Below are 15,345 nucleotides of genomic sequence, written 5' to 3' on the forward strand. Positions count from 1 at the left end.
AAAAAGGTAGGACACCTTATCAAATGGTATGTGAAAAATCCTTTATATCATTATCTAGAGAAGATAATGAAGAAACTGCTTTGCAATGCTTTTTTTCCTAAATAACTTTATTTCAGAAGCTGATTTTGCGTTATCAAACATGAATTCACACCTTATTTATAGCATCCTAACAAAAATACATTCTGTTACTTTTATATACTTCTGTTTAGTATATTCTATTTTTACACAGATTTTTTGTGGCACCTGTATTACAAAGGCACTTTAATACTTTTACACATACAGCTGATTGAAAACTGATTATTTGACACTGGGCTTCACCAGAACTACTCTGCTTCATTTGCTGAAAGAAATCCCTACCTGGGAGGCTCTTGGTATTTCTCCACCATGCTGTCTTCCATGAAGACTGAGGCCTTGCAGCCAGTTGGTTACAGGAATGTAAATGAGTTTTTCGTCATTAAAAATAAATCTAAGAAAACCAAAGTATTTACTTTGTACCTTCTGTTTATTGTTAACAATGTATTGATTCTGGTAAGAGTGACACTGTTAAGGGATGTGTGGACAGGGAGAGAGAGAAGGGAATGTATGTGTTAATATCAAGGCCTGAAATTACTGCCTTCAGTCTTAGCAAATGATGCTTTTGAAAATAAGTATTACAGATTACAGTAGGTCTGCAAGCTGCAAAATGCAGTGTATTTCAAATTGCTTTTCTGGTTTATCTCTTTTGTGTGGTGGAAAAGGATATTTAAAAGATTTTAGGTCAATAGGTGTTTTTCTGTCAAATTAAAAACCTTTTTGCTATTGTTAAAAATGGTCTAACTTTTTAGTACAGCCACTCTATTTTGACTTTTTTAGCAATTACACTGCTTAGATTTCCAATACGGTTTCATTTTAATGGAAGTTCAAGCCCCAATCACATGCCAACTTACAGCTTATTAAACAGCTTCTTTTGTGTCTATAGTCTTTAATTCCAAAACAAATTTACTTGTTTTTCATTACAAATTGTGTTAGTTGTAGTTTGTTGTTTGTAGTTTGGCCCCAGCAGGCAGCTCAGCCCCACATGGCTGCTCACTCCCTCTCCCTAGGTGGGATGGGGGAGAGAATCGGAAAGGTAAAAGGGCCAGAGCTCAGCTTTACCCAGCTTTTTCATGACACAGCTTAATTAATATGTCAGATAGACAATAATGTAAACTATATATGGTGGTAAGATGTCTCTATTTCTAAATTCATGCAGGCAACGCATGGTGCCATGTGAAGCAGAAATGTCAGTCCTGGAGGTATCTGCAAGGACAAGAATGCCTAGCAATTTCTGGTCCAGTCCGTATCAGCTTGAAACAGGATCTGTATTCTTCGGTGGTTTGCCTCAGCCTTATGCAATAAAACAGGTATTTTTTATCATTATTTAAGATGTTTTTATTGCAGGAATGGTTTACTGAATAAAATATAATTGAAGAAATTTAAATTATACAAAAATAAAAATTCCATACACTCTTTTGAGGATTACATCCAAGGTATGTATGAGTGTGCTGCAGAGTTTTGCTGGCGCCTGGGACTTAAGTAAGTGAAGAGAAACAACACTGTGACTTCATCTGCAATCCTGTTTGCCTTGAGTAGGCAGAGTTAGGGAGCAAATATGAGCAAATTTAGAGGCACCTGTTAGCTCAGGTGCTAGTTTTAGGAAGATGTGGAGAGTATAATAGCACTGAGTTTCAAAACCAAAGAGGACCTCTCCTTGCACTCTGTGCTGCACAGAAAGGTGTGTCTAAAGATGAGAGGAGAGAGAACCTTTGGAACTGCATTCAGGACCGACAAGTATGGAACAGGAGCTTGAATGTGTGGGGCTACTCTTGTAGTATGGTAAGAGTGTACATGGGGGTGAGAATTAATACACAGTAGGACTAACACAGAGTTAGGGAAGAAGTAAGCTGTGAAAATGGTGATGAGAGTACATACCAGGGCATGCAGAGGGCTGGAGAGAAGTGGATCATTACTGAGTTGCTGTTATGGAGGAATTTGGGGTAGGGTAGTCACAGTAACAGACATCACTTGATGACTTTGATGTTCTTGCAGAGCAGGATGAACATAGACACGAATTTCTATCCTGTGACGCTTGCACTCTACACACTCATGTTGATCAAAGCCCCAGCCCTGTAATCCAGTTGAGATTGGAGGTAAATACCCACTCCAGCTTCCAGAAGTGCAGCGCCTGTACAGAGCGATTCCCAGATGGAATCTGTGTTGTTTGTTTTCCCTGCACATAGCACAGTCATAGTCAGAGCTAAACATATGTAGACAAAATTTCATTTTTCTGAGCCTTACTTTTGGGTAGGCTTCACCCTGTGACAGTTGTTTTAACGTCTTCTTTTCTGTTCTGCTCTTTGGAAGGTGTAGGTCACCTTATCATGAGGTAAATACAGTAACTTCAAGCACAGATGTGTTTTTGATGCTGTTTTTTAATGCAGCATTTCTAGATTGCATTTTGCTTGTAATAAATTACATAGTAACCAATGGAGTGGCAAAGCTGTTGAAATCCAATTTAAATGTTCTTGTGAGTAGCTGCTTTTAGGGTAGTAAAATACTTATCCAAAATTATACTTTTAAATACTATGTACTGGTATTAAGAGAACATGTCAAATAGCTTTTGCAATCATATAACTTTTCCCTTAATTCAAACATTCATATTCAACTAACCATTTGTATGGAATATTTTATCATATTTGTTGCATATAAAATTTAATTTACAGCAGGAATCTATCTTCAAGAAGTATTCTAAACTAACACGAAAGAAGGAAACGGCACTATCAATGTTTAAATGACATTTCTTGCTGAAGCTAAGTGAAATATTTTGGGGGATCTCTAAAGAGGCTGCATTGTAGATTTAGAGAAGTTCAGTCACTGGAGGGTATTTAGGAGAAGGTAAAGAAGCAATTTGTTTGAGGGCTGTACTTGATAATGTGTGTGTGAGAAGGAAGTCTGAGATAGTAAAGAGCTTTTCACCAGCCAAAGGCGAAATAAAATCCAGGACAAGAACTTTACCTTATGCAAGTTAAAATAACAATAAAACACAATGTTTTACGGGTAATTTACTGCTAAAACATATTGCCTGTACCTGTGTTGGACTCATAACAAGATGAGTTCTCTTCAAGTATGTGGCAATAGATTTTTCTGTTCTTAATGCAGAATTACTAGGTTATGGTCTATGTTATTGCTATGTTATGGTCTATACTTTTATGTTTATCATGTTTATTATGTTATGGTCTATGTTTTTTTATTTAGAATAGGTTAAAATGGCATTGTGGGACAAGTGTAAGTGCTTGAGCAGGTGATACTTTATACTTTCTGAGTACTGGCAGGCGTATGTTCATTAAATGTCCCAAATAGTAAAAATGCGTCTTAAACTATCACTTGCCTCTCCAGTTGCCTCTTCAGTTTTCCATGACACTTTTTTGCAATTTACTGCTTTTTGTTTGAGATTACCTAAACCTTTTAATTTCCTTCATTTTCCTTTCTCCTTTATGATTTCTGTTCTCATTTTTATGTTTCATTTTGCTTTTTTTTTTTTTGTAGCTTTAGGCAAGTTTGATTTTCCTTGGTTTTCCCATCAAATTGTGTTGGCTATAAGCCACGTGCAGTCTATAAAGGCTGTATGCTCCCCTTTTGTCAGGTAATGGAGAACAGTCTGTCTTAAGTTCTTTTTATTTTAACTATTCATTACCAGCAGCAGAAAACCACCCCTGAAAGTTTCATTCTCATCAGCTTTGACTCAGGCAGTCAGGTTGCTATTGTAAAACCATCCCCAGAACAGGGAAGGTCTGTTTCTGACCTTGATCCTGCAGTTTGCTTCAAGGGAGATTTCAGCTCCAGCTGGGACTCAGCTCTTCCTGGCAAATGCTCTGATCACTCTTGGAGTCAAGTCTGATAATGACCCTCGTGATACCTGTGGTATCTGCCTAATAATACATTGCCTCGTTTTAGATGAGCTCCTTCTCTCACTAGAGTAGTTCATTCTGCTGTTGGCTGTTGGCCCTCCTACTGTCCAATTTTGTGGAAGTTATAGAGAACAGTAATTTCAGACCCTAGAGTGCTTTAGTTGATGCCAGTTCCTGTCTAAGAGGAACCAGGGCCATAGCTATTGACACAGGATTTGTCCATATTACTGGAACAGGCTCACACTACGTTATTGATTTCCATCCTAGACCCCTTTTCCTTTCTTTTTAGTCAAGTTTGGTATGATTGGTGCCACCTGCAGGGTAAAACATTCTCTGAGGATTTCCTATACTGCGATTTCCTAATCATCTCTTGGGTGCCCGTGCACTTTTTCCACATAATTATTTTTGGTCTGTATGTTTATTATTCTGCATTGCTTAGAGTCAGAGTGCCGTCAACATATGAGGCAAGGTGCAACAGTTAGTCTTTGCCGTTTGGTCTAAAGTTGAAGCTTACATTTCCAAAAATTAAGGGAAATTACTTTCCCTACCTTGACAGCTTTCCATTTTGTTCTTTAATACCATTCTGTATTAGGGGTACTGTAAGGGGCACCCATTTACTCTTTCACTGGGGGTCTTTTTTTTAGGGTCTTTCAAGAATTACTGAGAAGTTACTGTTCATCTGTATGTACTCATATAGGTCTTGAGTCTCTTCTGAACATGATTGGCATTCTGCCTGGCACACACCATTTTGAATGGAAATATCAATAAACAACGTCATAATACTTCTAGGCTAGAAAGCTTGATTAGCACCAAATATGCATGTTTCCACCACTCAAGGTAGTAAAAGACTTGGCATGCTATCAACAGAAGTTAGAATTTCCTTCCTAACCACCCTCTACTGATTTCCCTGGCTGTTGCCACAGCTTGGGAATGCAGAGTTTATAGCCTTATAGAGAACAGATATATTACTCTCAAGGCAGCAATGTGTTTAAAAGAACATTTGTGACATCTGGGGAAGCAATGTTATGCTACTTAATAGATTTCCTCACTAATCAGAAACTCTCAGACCTCCCAGATGACTGTGCCTAGTAGCAGTGGTTGTGGGGAGAAATACTGTCAAGAGTAGAGCAGGACAGACTGACAGACTACTTAGGTAAGTTGGACATTGAAAGCATCATGGGTCCAGATGGCATGCATGTGCATGTAGCCCGTGTTATTGCAAGGCCACTCTCTGTCATCTAAAAGACTATAGCAATAGGAGGAGGTACCTAATATTTGGAAAAGGACAAATATCACATCATGTTCATCTTTAAAAGGACTGAGGGGGAAGACCTGCATAACCAGAAGCTGGTCAGGCCAATGGCACACTTCAGTTGCTGAGACAATTGCAAGGATGAAGGGAACAATCAAGGATTTAGCACGAGGAAACTGTGCCTGGCCAGTATCACCTTCCATGTTGGAAGGCTCTGTGAACAAAGGTAGGGCAGTGGATACTCCTTACATTTTATTCCAGGTTCGGCTTCATTCCTGACTCCTCCCACTACCCTACCCCAAGGTGTGCAGGGGAATGAGGAATGGGGGCTGTGGTCAGTCCATTACAGCTCCTTTCTGCTGCTCCTTCCTCCTCGTGCTTTTCCCCTGCCATGGTATGGTTCTCCACAGCCTGCAGTGCCTGTTGGGACATAACTGCCTGCATGGTGCGGGGTGCCACAGGCTTCAGGGGAGCCTCTGCTCCAGCACCTCATGCACCTCCTCCCTCCTTCCCTGACCCTGGTGTTCACAGGGTTGACAGGGTTGTATCTTTCTTTTTTTTTTTTTTTTTTTTTTTTTTTTTTTTTTTTTTAAATAAATTCCCCAGAGGTGCCACCATCTTGGCTGCTGGGCCCAGTGGGGCTGTTGGAACCATCTGGAATGGGCTGTGTCTGTCATAGAGCAGCCCCGGCCTTTCCTCACAGAGGCCCTGCAGCCCCCTTCCACCACCACCATGACACCTGCACATGATACACAGCTATAGTTCTCTGATTATATATACCTATAGGCCAAAGATAGACAGAAATATTTGGCTTAATATGAATTGGATGTTGAGGATCTGAAAATGTGTGTGGAAAACAGATACATACGTTGAAACATCTGGGATTAATTAATCCAAGTTCAAGCACTGCAAACTTTCACACACACAAATTGTTTTTATGACTCCATGTAAATTCTCCTTTGTAAAGTTTAGTGGGTACATAAGACAGTGTAGTAAAACAGGCCTGGTCAGAAGAAAAGCTACGCAGTTATGTTACAAATAGCTGGCTGGCAGAGATCTCATGTTGCAGCCTCTATAGAGTGAAAAAAATACATTTCTCCCACAGTTTTGCTTATTAGTTATTTATCCTGTTTCTTAGTTAAAGAATATAAAGGATGTACTTCAGACTTGTCATGTATAATAGGTAAACAGTTATATCAGCTAAACAGTTTAATAGCTTCATCTTAGTTTTTTAAAGCTGTTTATGATAGCTGTTTTCTAATACTTTAAAGTCAACAATGGGGGAATATAAACCAAATTACACACGCAAAAAAGATATTCAAATCAGAAATTGAAAAAAAAAATGTATTTTGAAATCTCAAGACATGTTTCAGAATAATTAATTTCATGCTAGCTTTAGTGTCATTAATTGTTTACAATAGCTTGTTCCTCTGCAGAGAAGATAAGATTGGTATACTTGAAGGGAAATTAAAGATTGTTTTCAAATACCTACAGCAATAGTTGATTGCAGTAATAGTGTTATTTCTGCTGCTATAATTGCTCCAGTAATTTATATTTCTAGACTTAATAGTATTTTAGTATTGGGAATGTGAAATGTCATTGTATCTCCATACTCCTTTTCTACATAAACAAATCTCCGTAATTAAACTTAAATATTCAAAGAGAAGTTTCAAAAGGAAAAGAAGCTTCTGTACCAGGAGAATAATTTTCTAAATAAAATAACAATAAAAGTTGAAGCAGAAAGCATGCAAATTTATATGCAAGCACTGGTAACTCCATATTGCCAATGGGGAAATGCAACAGATAACTGGGTGATATGCTCAGGGTTGTAGTGTGTTGGCGTTATGGCTGAGATAAAATGGAGATAATTCTACATGTAAATTCTCTTGATTAGACTACTGACCCATGCCTGGGTGTGTTTTTTTGTGGGCACATGTTTTAAATACACAGATAGAAAACATACAGTCTTGTATGAAAAAAAGTCAGTGTGATATCACAATTATATTTTGCTATAGAACTACTCAGTTTCAGAATATTCTTAGGTATTACTACATGTAGATATAAACAAATATTTTAATAAATGCTTGCTAAAATGTATAGAATTATATCTTTTCTGTTGCAATTATTTTATTCATCCACTGAATTCAATGGCATTCAGTGAAGATACAGACAATGTAAAACGGGTATTACAAAATGCAGAATCAGGCCCTTAATTTGTAATGATCTGAAGGTAGTTTGTTCTTTGTACAGCTGCTGTGCTTCCATAGGCTGAAGCAACAGTAAACCCTCTGTAACTGCCTAGTTAGACATAGTTTATGACCCATTTCCCTTGCCAGAGTATTGCAAAGCAGTGGGATAATTTAGTACAATCTGTGCACAGTATTCAGGTTTGATTGTCTGGCATTCACCTTATCTGATAAAGCTGCAGAATGGGGCTCTGACAGTAACTGTCACAGAATAATTTGCAATAATATTATATTTATATGATGCTTCAGTGTACTGCTACAGTAGTCATCGGGTGTGAGCAAATTAAACTTGCTGTCGGTGGTTCTGACCCAGTTAATGCCTTCTGGGCCAGTGTTGCAGCTGAGAAGATTCCTGGAGAATCTGACAAAAAGACAGGACATCCATCTTTCAGAGGATTACAAGCACATACAGGACTGCTGCATTACTGCAGTTGTTTGGTGCAGTGGTACAAACAAGAGTGGCTATTTTGAAATCTTGAAGGGATCAGTTCTTGAATATCCACAAATTTGCTGTTGTTCCACAGCACATCTGAAATTTTCATACTTAATAAGAATCATATGATTATAACAACATTTATTTTGACAACATTTTAATGTACTTATGTCCAGTTAGATAGACAGATGTGTTCATAGTCCCTTAACATATAAAAATGACTCCTGCCATTTTCCATTGGTTTTGTTTGTTTGGTTTGGTTTGGTTTGGTTTGGTTTGGTCCAGTGTATATAGTGAAACCTGTGCACCTGTTATAATCTGTTTGTTTTCTTTTCTTTTCTTTTGGAAATCAGAATTCTGCTTGGCAATTGTTCAAATATTATTTCATATTTGATACAATTTAAAGCATCATCTGTTCCATGAGTTTAAGCTGTAGCTCAGAATATACTGTGTGGGAGCTAGTTGCCAGGCATTAATCTTCTCTCAGGGTGTAGTGGAATAAAAGTGCACAGCTTGTAGTGTCTCTGCGCTTGTATTTCACCGTACGTTGAGTCTGAGGTTCTGCCATGGTACAGAATATGAAAGCAAGCAGTGTTAACTCTTCTATCCAACACCTTGTGATTTCAGTGGTACACAGCTGAAACCATGAGCTGCTCCTATTCTCATCAATACCAGTGCCTGTATTTTTCCTAAAAAGAGATTACAGATTAAAATATTTGTCCTTTTAATTTTGCCATACCCTTTCAATTCGATTACTCTTCCACCTTGTATTTCTTCTAAGCCAGTTCTGTTGTCAGGTTTGTGATTACAGTATTGAGAAAGGCTTTTTCAGAGTGCTTGATGGTTTGAAATGCATGGTACATCCTGAAGAATGTCTGATTTCTCCTTGGATTCTGACAAGTTATTTTTTTCTTTCTAATGACCTACTTAAGGTGTGCTCCAGATCCGTCTTCACATCACCCAAATACTTATGCTAATTAAAAGCTTTGGTTTTCTTCCACAAGCTATTTTATGTATTTATATGCTTGTATATAACTATGTAGAGAGAGATTAAATAGGTAGTAGTTACATCACAAAAAAAAAAAAAATGTATTCTACATGTCAGTTGTTGTTTTATTGACTGCTATCATATTCATCCCCGCTCCTCTCATACTTAGGTTGAGAAGCCATGGTCTACATGCTCTGCTGTCATGCAATTAATTTTTTCCTTGAAATCAGTGGTCCTCTCTCTTGAGTGAAGAGTTGATTCTGCAGTCCTTTTCAGGAAGCTGTTGTTTTGACTGTTCTGTATGGGTTCTTATGATCAGCAAACTTTTTCACCTCAGCATTTGCTACATTCTCAGATAATTTGTGAATGTATTTAACAGCACTGGATTCAGTAGATGGTATTTTTGACCTATGACCAGTGTGAAAACTGACCTAGTATTTGTAATTTTTGTTTCTTATATTTTAACCACTTCATTGACCTGAAAGAAGACCTTCCTGTGTTTCCCATGACAATTGAACTGAATGAATTACACTGATTCTTTATGTACTATTATTCCATGTTTTTGCTACTCATATTCCTTATTACAACCTTTAGGAAATTGCCTCTGATGGAAAATACATCTGCTGGCTATTTGTTTCTATCTTTTTGTCTTTTCACTGTCATTTTGGAAGAACTGGTATTGTATTTGCCATCTTCCTGCATTTTGGTACCAAATACAACCCTTTAATAGGGAAGTTGCTTAACATATTTGAATAATTCCAGGCTTCCTTTTTTTTTTTTTTTTTTTAACATTTTAGAAAGTTTTGATGTGTATTTTTACTGATTAACATATATTGTATCCTAGAATCTTTTTGAATATATGTAGTTTTAAATGTAATTTACTAATTATGTTCCCTTTGCACCTTCCACCCTTCTATTGGCCTGAAAAATGTCTTCAAGTGGTCTTTATAATTATTCTGGTTTGTCACTCAAGCACCTTATTTATTTATTTATTTATTGACTGGAGTGTATATATTTATCTAAACTTTATGTATGTGTTTTACTCTAACCTGCAAGCATTTTACCCATTAGTTGTTCCTTTTATTTTTATCCTAGTTAACATCTTCCTCTTTCAGTTGAACTATTTCTGGTGGATTTTTAAAGTGTGTTTTGCTCCCAGAAGAACACTGGAGTACATTATAGTCACTGTTTTCAAATGTTGGGCTTTTTTTATGGTTATGTATTGAAGCAGATCCTCTGCCTGGCTCAATGCAAAATCAAGAATTATTTCTCCTCTTGTGGTTTCTCTAATGGTTCCAAGAAACCATTATTTACAGCATCTAAAAATGTAGTCCCTGCATCACATCTTGTCATGATTTCTAATCAGACTGCTTTGGAGTAATTGAAATCTGCTGTTATTACTGTGCTTTCTGCCTTACCGTTTCTAAACTGTTTCAGTATTTAACAAGCACTCTCATCATCTTGGTTAGGTGATATATAATAAATCTCTAATACTGTATTTTTATTTCTACATGACATTTCATTGCAAAACGCTTTGTGCTACTGGCATGTATATATTTACTTGACTGCTTTATTTATACTGACTTTGTTCTGGTGCAGCCTGTATCTTACATGATTTTACTCTTGCATCCTTATATCCCAGTCTGTATTTTTCTACCCCCAAGATTATTATCATATGCCTATTGTTTGACTATTTCCCTTTCTCTTTAGAATTTAGGAATACTTCCAGAGTCAGTTGCTTACCTTTTCATAAAAAAAATAATGGCTTAGTGGTTTGATGGGGGAGGGTTTTGATTTAAGGCACGATAATTATTCGTGTTACATTTTTTGTAACTTGTTACCTAGCTGAGTTGTGTCATATACATTTAGAATGTGAACTAGTAATTTTTAAAAGATTTCCCAGGTAAGGAGATAAATATAAGGGAATTAGATTGCAAAGTCAATTCCAATCTGAACATATGTAATAATATGTAGATTATTATCATGGAATCATAGAATCAGAATCATTAAGGTTGGAATAGACCTCCAAGATCATCAGGTCTAACCATCCCTCTGCCACCAACATCACCCATTAAACCATGTCCCTAAACACCACGTCCAGCCTTTCCTTAAACATCCCCAGGGAAGGTGACTCCACCACCTCCCTGGGAAACCGTTCCGATGCCCAACTACTTTATCTAAGCAGTTTCTCCTAATCGGCACCATTTCCCACAGCAAGGTTCTATTTGTTGAGCCATGTAAGATGGATGAAATGTCTTATTTCTCCACTACGTCTGGAGCACCTCTCCCCCTCCTTCTTTGCTGACCTTGGCGCCTGCAAGGCTGTTCCTCACTTCTCTCACTCTTCCAGCTCCTATGTGGCACAGCGTTTTTTGTTTCATTGTTTTTTTTGTGTTTTTTTTTTTTTTTCCCTGTGTTAAATATGCTCTCACAGAGGCACAAAACAACATCACTTACTGGCTTGGCACTGGTCAGCAGTGGGGCCCTTAGCAAACACGGGGCAGCTTCTAGATCCTTCTCACAGATGCCGCCCCTATGGCCCCCTGCTACCAAAACCTTGCCATGTAAACCCACTACAGTCATGTTAATTCATAGTTCCACAGGATTTTCTTGGCTTTTATGAACAACTAAATAGATTATAAGCAGAGAAAGATCACTATCTAGATTATAAATATAGTATAATTTGATACTCTATAATTATGGCTATTATATAATGGTAATGTATTGTCTTGCTTGATCCCATTGATCCAAAAGTGACTATATGATGCTTAAGATACCTTCGTGCCAGGTCTGGATGTATACAATGCTTCGCTGTTAGGATTTTTTGTAAGTAGTATGCCAGTAGCACTTAGCATCTCAGGGATCGTTTTGTATCTCAATACAGAGATGTGGTAACATCAGGGAAAATTTTAAATGTTCCTGTAATACTGTGTTAGTTGCTTGTGTTCTTCTTACCAAGTCAGTCTGTTTGGCTGTGGTGGTTTTGCTTGGGTGGGCGGCCAAGCTGCACCACGACCGCTCTCTCACTCCCTGTCCTCAAAGAGGAACGGGGAGAAAATACAATGAAAAGGGCTCAAGGGTTGAGATAAGGATGAGGAGATCGCACAGTAATTATCATGACAGGCAAAACAGACTCAGAGTAGGGAGACAGTAACATTTATTACTAACAAGCTAGAGAAGTGAGAAACAAAGGAAAGAAACCAAAAGCACCTTCCCTGCCATCCACCGTCTTCCACCTCTTCCCCCCGAGCGGCGCAGGGGAACGGGGGAATGGGGGTTATGGTCAGTCTCTAGCGCTTCTTTGCCGCCGCTCCTTTTTGGTCACTCTCGTCCCCTGTGCTATGGGGTCCCTCCCACGGGATTCAGTCGTTGGTGAACTGATCCGGCATGGGCTTCCCACAGGCAGCAGCTCTTCAAGAACTGCTGCAGATACGGGTCGCTACCACGGGGTCCATCCCTCAGGAGAAAACTGCTCCAGCCTGGATCCCGCACGGGCAGCAGGTCCTGCCAGGTTCACCTGCTCCTGCGTGGTCTCCTCTCCACGGGCTGCAGGTGTGGCCCAGAATCCGCTCTGGCAGGGGTCTTCCACAGGCCACAGTCTCCATCAGTGCAGGTCCACCTGCTCCACCGTGGTCTCCTCCACGGGCTGCAGCGTGGAACCCTGCTCCACCGTGGCACTCCATGGGCTGCAGGGGGACAGCCTGCTTCACCATGGTCCTCACCACAGGCCGCAGGGGACTTCTGCTCCGGCGCCTGGAGCACCTCTCCCCCTCGTTCTTTGCTGACCTTGGCGCCTGCAAGGCTGTTCCTCACTCCTCTCACTCTTCCAGCTCCTATGTGGCACAGCGTTTTTTGTTTCATTGTTTTTTGTTTTTTTTTTTTTCCTGTGTTAAATCTGCTCTCACAGAGGCACAAACAACATCACTTACTGGCTCGTCTCTGGTCAGCAGTGGGGCCCTTAGCAAACACAGGGCAGCTTTTAGATCCTTCTCACAGATGCCGCCCCTATGGCCCCCTGCTACCAAAACCTTGCCACATAAACGCACTACATTAGCAAAGTCTACAGATAATGATCTTGGTCATTGCAGCATTTGAGACACTCACTCAAAGACAGTAGATTAAAACTGCGTGTGGAGACCATTCTATTGTTGCAGGGCTTTTTTTCTTCTATTTTTTAATTAGATTTAATTAATACTCCGATGGACATAGTGTTGATTTTTTGATTCTTTTCCTTATTTGTATATATGCTCATGTAAGATTTTTGCATAATTCAGTATTCATTTATTTTTTTGAATCAAGTGTGGAGAACAGTATTAGTATTGTACCATCCTGAAAGCTAAAAACTAATCCCAAATCGCACAGGCTGCAGAAGTTTTGGATTCTGCTTGTTATACTAGAAGGTAAAGTTAGTCTATATTAATCAAAATATGCATTAAATCTTTATGTCTAACAAATTCTTGATTTATCATACTTAAATTGAAGAATGGAAAACACAGAAAATAAGTACAAAGACCCCTCAATTATTTTTATCCAGTGACTAGTACGTTTTCTTGAATGCTTCTCAATAACTATGTATTCAATAAATCATATTAAGTTGCAGATTGCATTTCATATTTTATTAGGAAATAGATGAGAGATGTATTTTTGACATTTATAATATTAGGCTTCTTCTTGATGGTGAACATGTATATTAGAAACAGTCATCTTTTATGCGTCGTTACAGCTACATTCAATAATACTTTTACAGCTTCTTTCTTTCATTGGAGTTGTCTTGAAGTTAGAATTTAATGTGTGTATGTATATATATACATACGTGTATGTATATATCAGTGTATACATGTATATACGTGTATACACATATATATACGTATGTACGTATATATATATACACGTGTATTTTATATTGTATCATGTAATGCAAATAGCGTGAAAATATTAACTATTGGTACTAATACTAATGTAATGTTACTGAATTGGTATTAATGCTATATTGTTATTAGCAATTCCAAAAGGTTCACTAAAAAGCATCAGAAAGTAATTTCAAACCAGAAACCCAAAAAAATCCCTTCCCTGTGTTAAGTGCATGGGTCAGAAAGCATTGCTGATAATGAGTTGAGATCTTTTCTCAGGGATCTTCTTCCCCATCACATTAAAGGAGACACTTATGGTTGTGTATAAATTGATACATTTTCACATGGCTGTGATTTCTAGACAGAAGTGCAAAAAACTCATTAGTACCTACAATTCTATAGGGAAAAAATGCATTAGCATTCCACATATATGTATTGTAAAGCACAGTGTAAACAGATTATTATAAACAAGAGTAAAAATGCAGTTCTATCTCATTAGATAATGCTAGATGCCCAGCTCATTGTACTTACTACAGAGCTACAGAGCACACCAACTACTGATACCGTAGTTACACAACGTTCTTGCAGAAAAGCAGTCAGTGAACTTTAAGTACACAGCCCTGGGCCATCTGTGCAGAAAGCCTTGGCTAGGACTAGCCGTACTTAATTCAAATATTAAAAACAATGGGTTTGCATTCCAAAACTCTGGGCAGAGTCAGGATGCTGAGCCAAATAGATTATTTCTTACTTGCATGAGAGTCCTGATATGCAAGGGTTTAACCAAGATCTCTGGAAGTTCTTTTATGCAGCAAATAAACAAGCATACCTCTCTTTGTGCATTGGGAAATCAAACTGCTGAAGCTTCCGTGTCTGAAATTAAAGGCATGTGAGAAGAAAAGCAAAAGGAACTTGCAAAGTCTCCTGCTGAACCAGAATGATGATGATTGCCACTGTCTCTCTGCAATCCCCTCAGAATTTGGCTTTATGGAAATATTTTTCTCAATGGATTTTAATTGTTTCATACTTACAGTGCCTGAATGCAGATTTTTGTGTTCTAAATGCTTAAAGCTACCCAGACAGTGTCCTCAATAAATTTAAAAATTGATACAAAGGCACCACTGAAACTTCCTCCATCTTGTTCTCTTGAGATCAGTTGAAAAAGCTGTACAGGGAAGGGAATGTAAACAAACTTTGTATTTGGAGAATTTATTAAGATATTTGAGTTCAGATTTCTGTTCAGTATGGAAGAAACATTTTTTAAAACTAGTATTTCCTGCAGAGGGAAATAACGGTTCAGGAGATAAATTTAAATAAAAGATAAATTAAAAGGGAAATAGTATGTTACCATTCATCTTGTAAAAGCAACTGGTGGGCACACGGATGAATTGATATACTGTTGTAAAAATACATATATACTGGAAAGAAAGTACGTGTTGTGTATTCCTGTGTGACACCAGAAGGCTTTCTTATTGCAGTGCTTGTAGAGGACCTGCTTGAGCTCCTTTTCTCCTCTTAATCAACAAGAAAAATATAAGCATCTCTGCAGCCAGTTCTCACTGTAGCTGATATTTCTTACTGTATTTGATATTTCTCCCTTTCAGCCTTGTTCCAGCTGTAAGGTTTGTACCCCATGTCCCACATTCTGTTTTC

At 38.2% G+C, this 15,345-nt stretch overlaps 1 protein-coding gene across 1 annotated transcript in view; it reads left to right on the top strand.

Moving 5' to 3' along the window:
* Positions 1-15,345, top strand: part of EYS (eyes shut homolog) — an 883,205-nt gene that overhangs the window by 614,058 nt on the left and 253,802 nt on the right. The window contains exon 35 of the mRNA XM_035323172.1: positions 1,232-1,382. Within this exon, the coding sequence (XP_035179063.1) occupies positions 1,232-1,382 (151 nt within the window). The remainder of the gene's footprint in view (positions 1-1,231; positions 1,383-15,345) is intronic.

Source organism: Oxyura jamaicensis, chromosome 3 (assembly GCF_011077185.1).
Source record: "Oxyura jamaicensis isolate SHBP4307 breed ruddy duck chromosome 3, BPBGC_Ojam_1.0, whole genome shotgun sequence".
Taxonomy (NCBI): Eukaryota; Metazoa; Chordata; class Aves; order Anseriformes; family Anatidae; genus Oxyura; species Oxyura jamaicensis.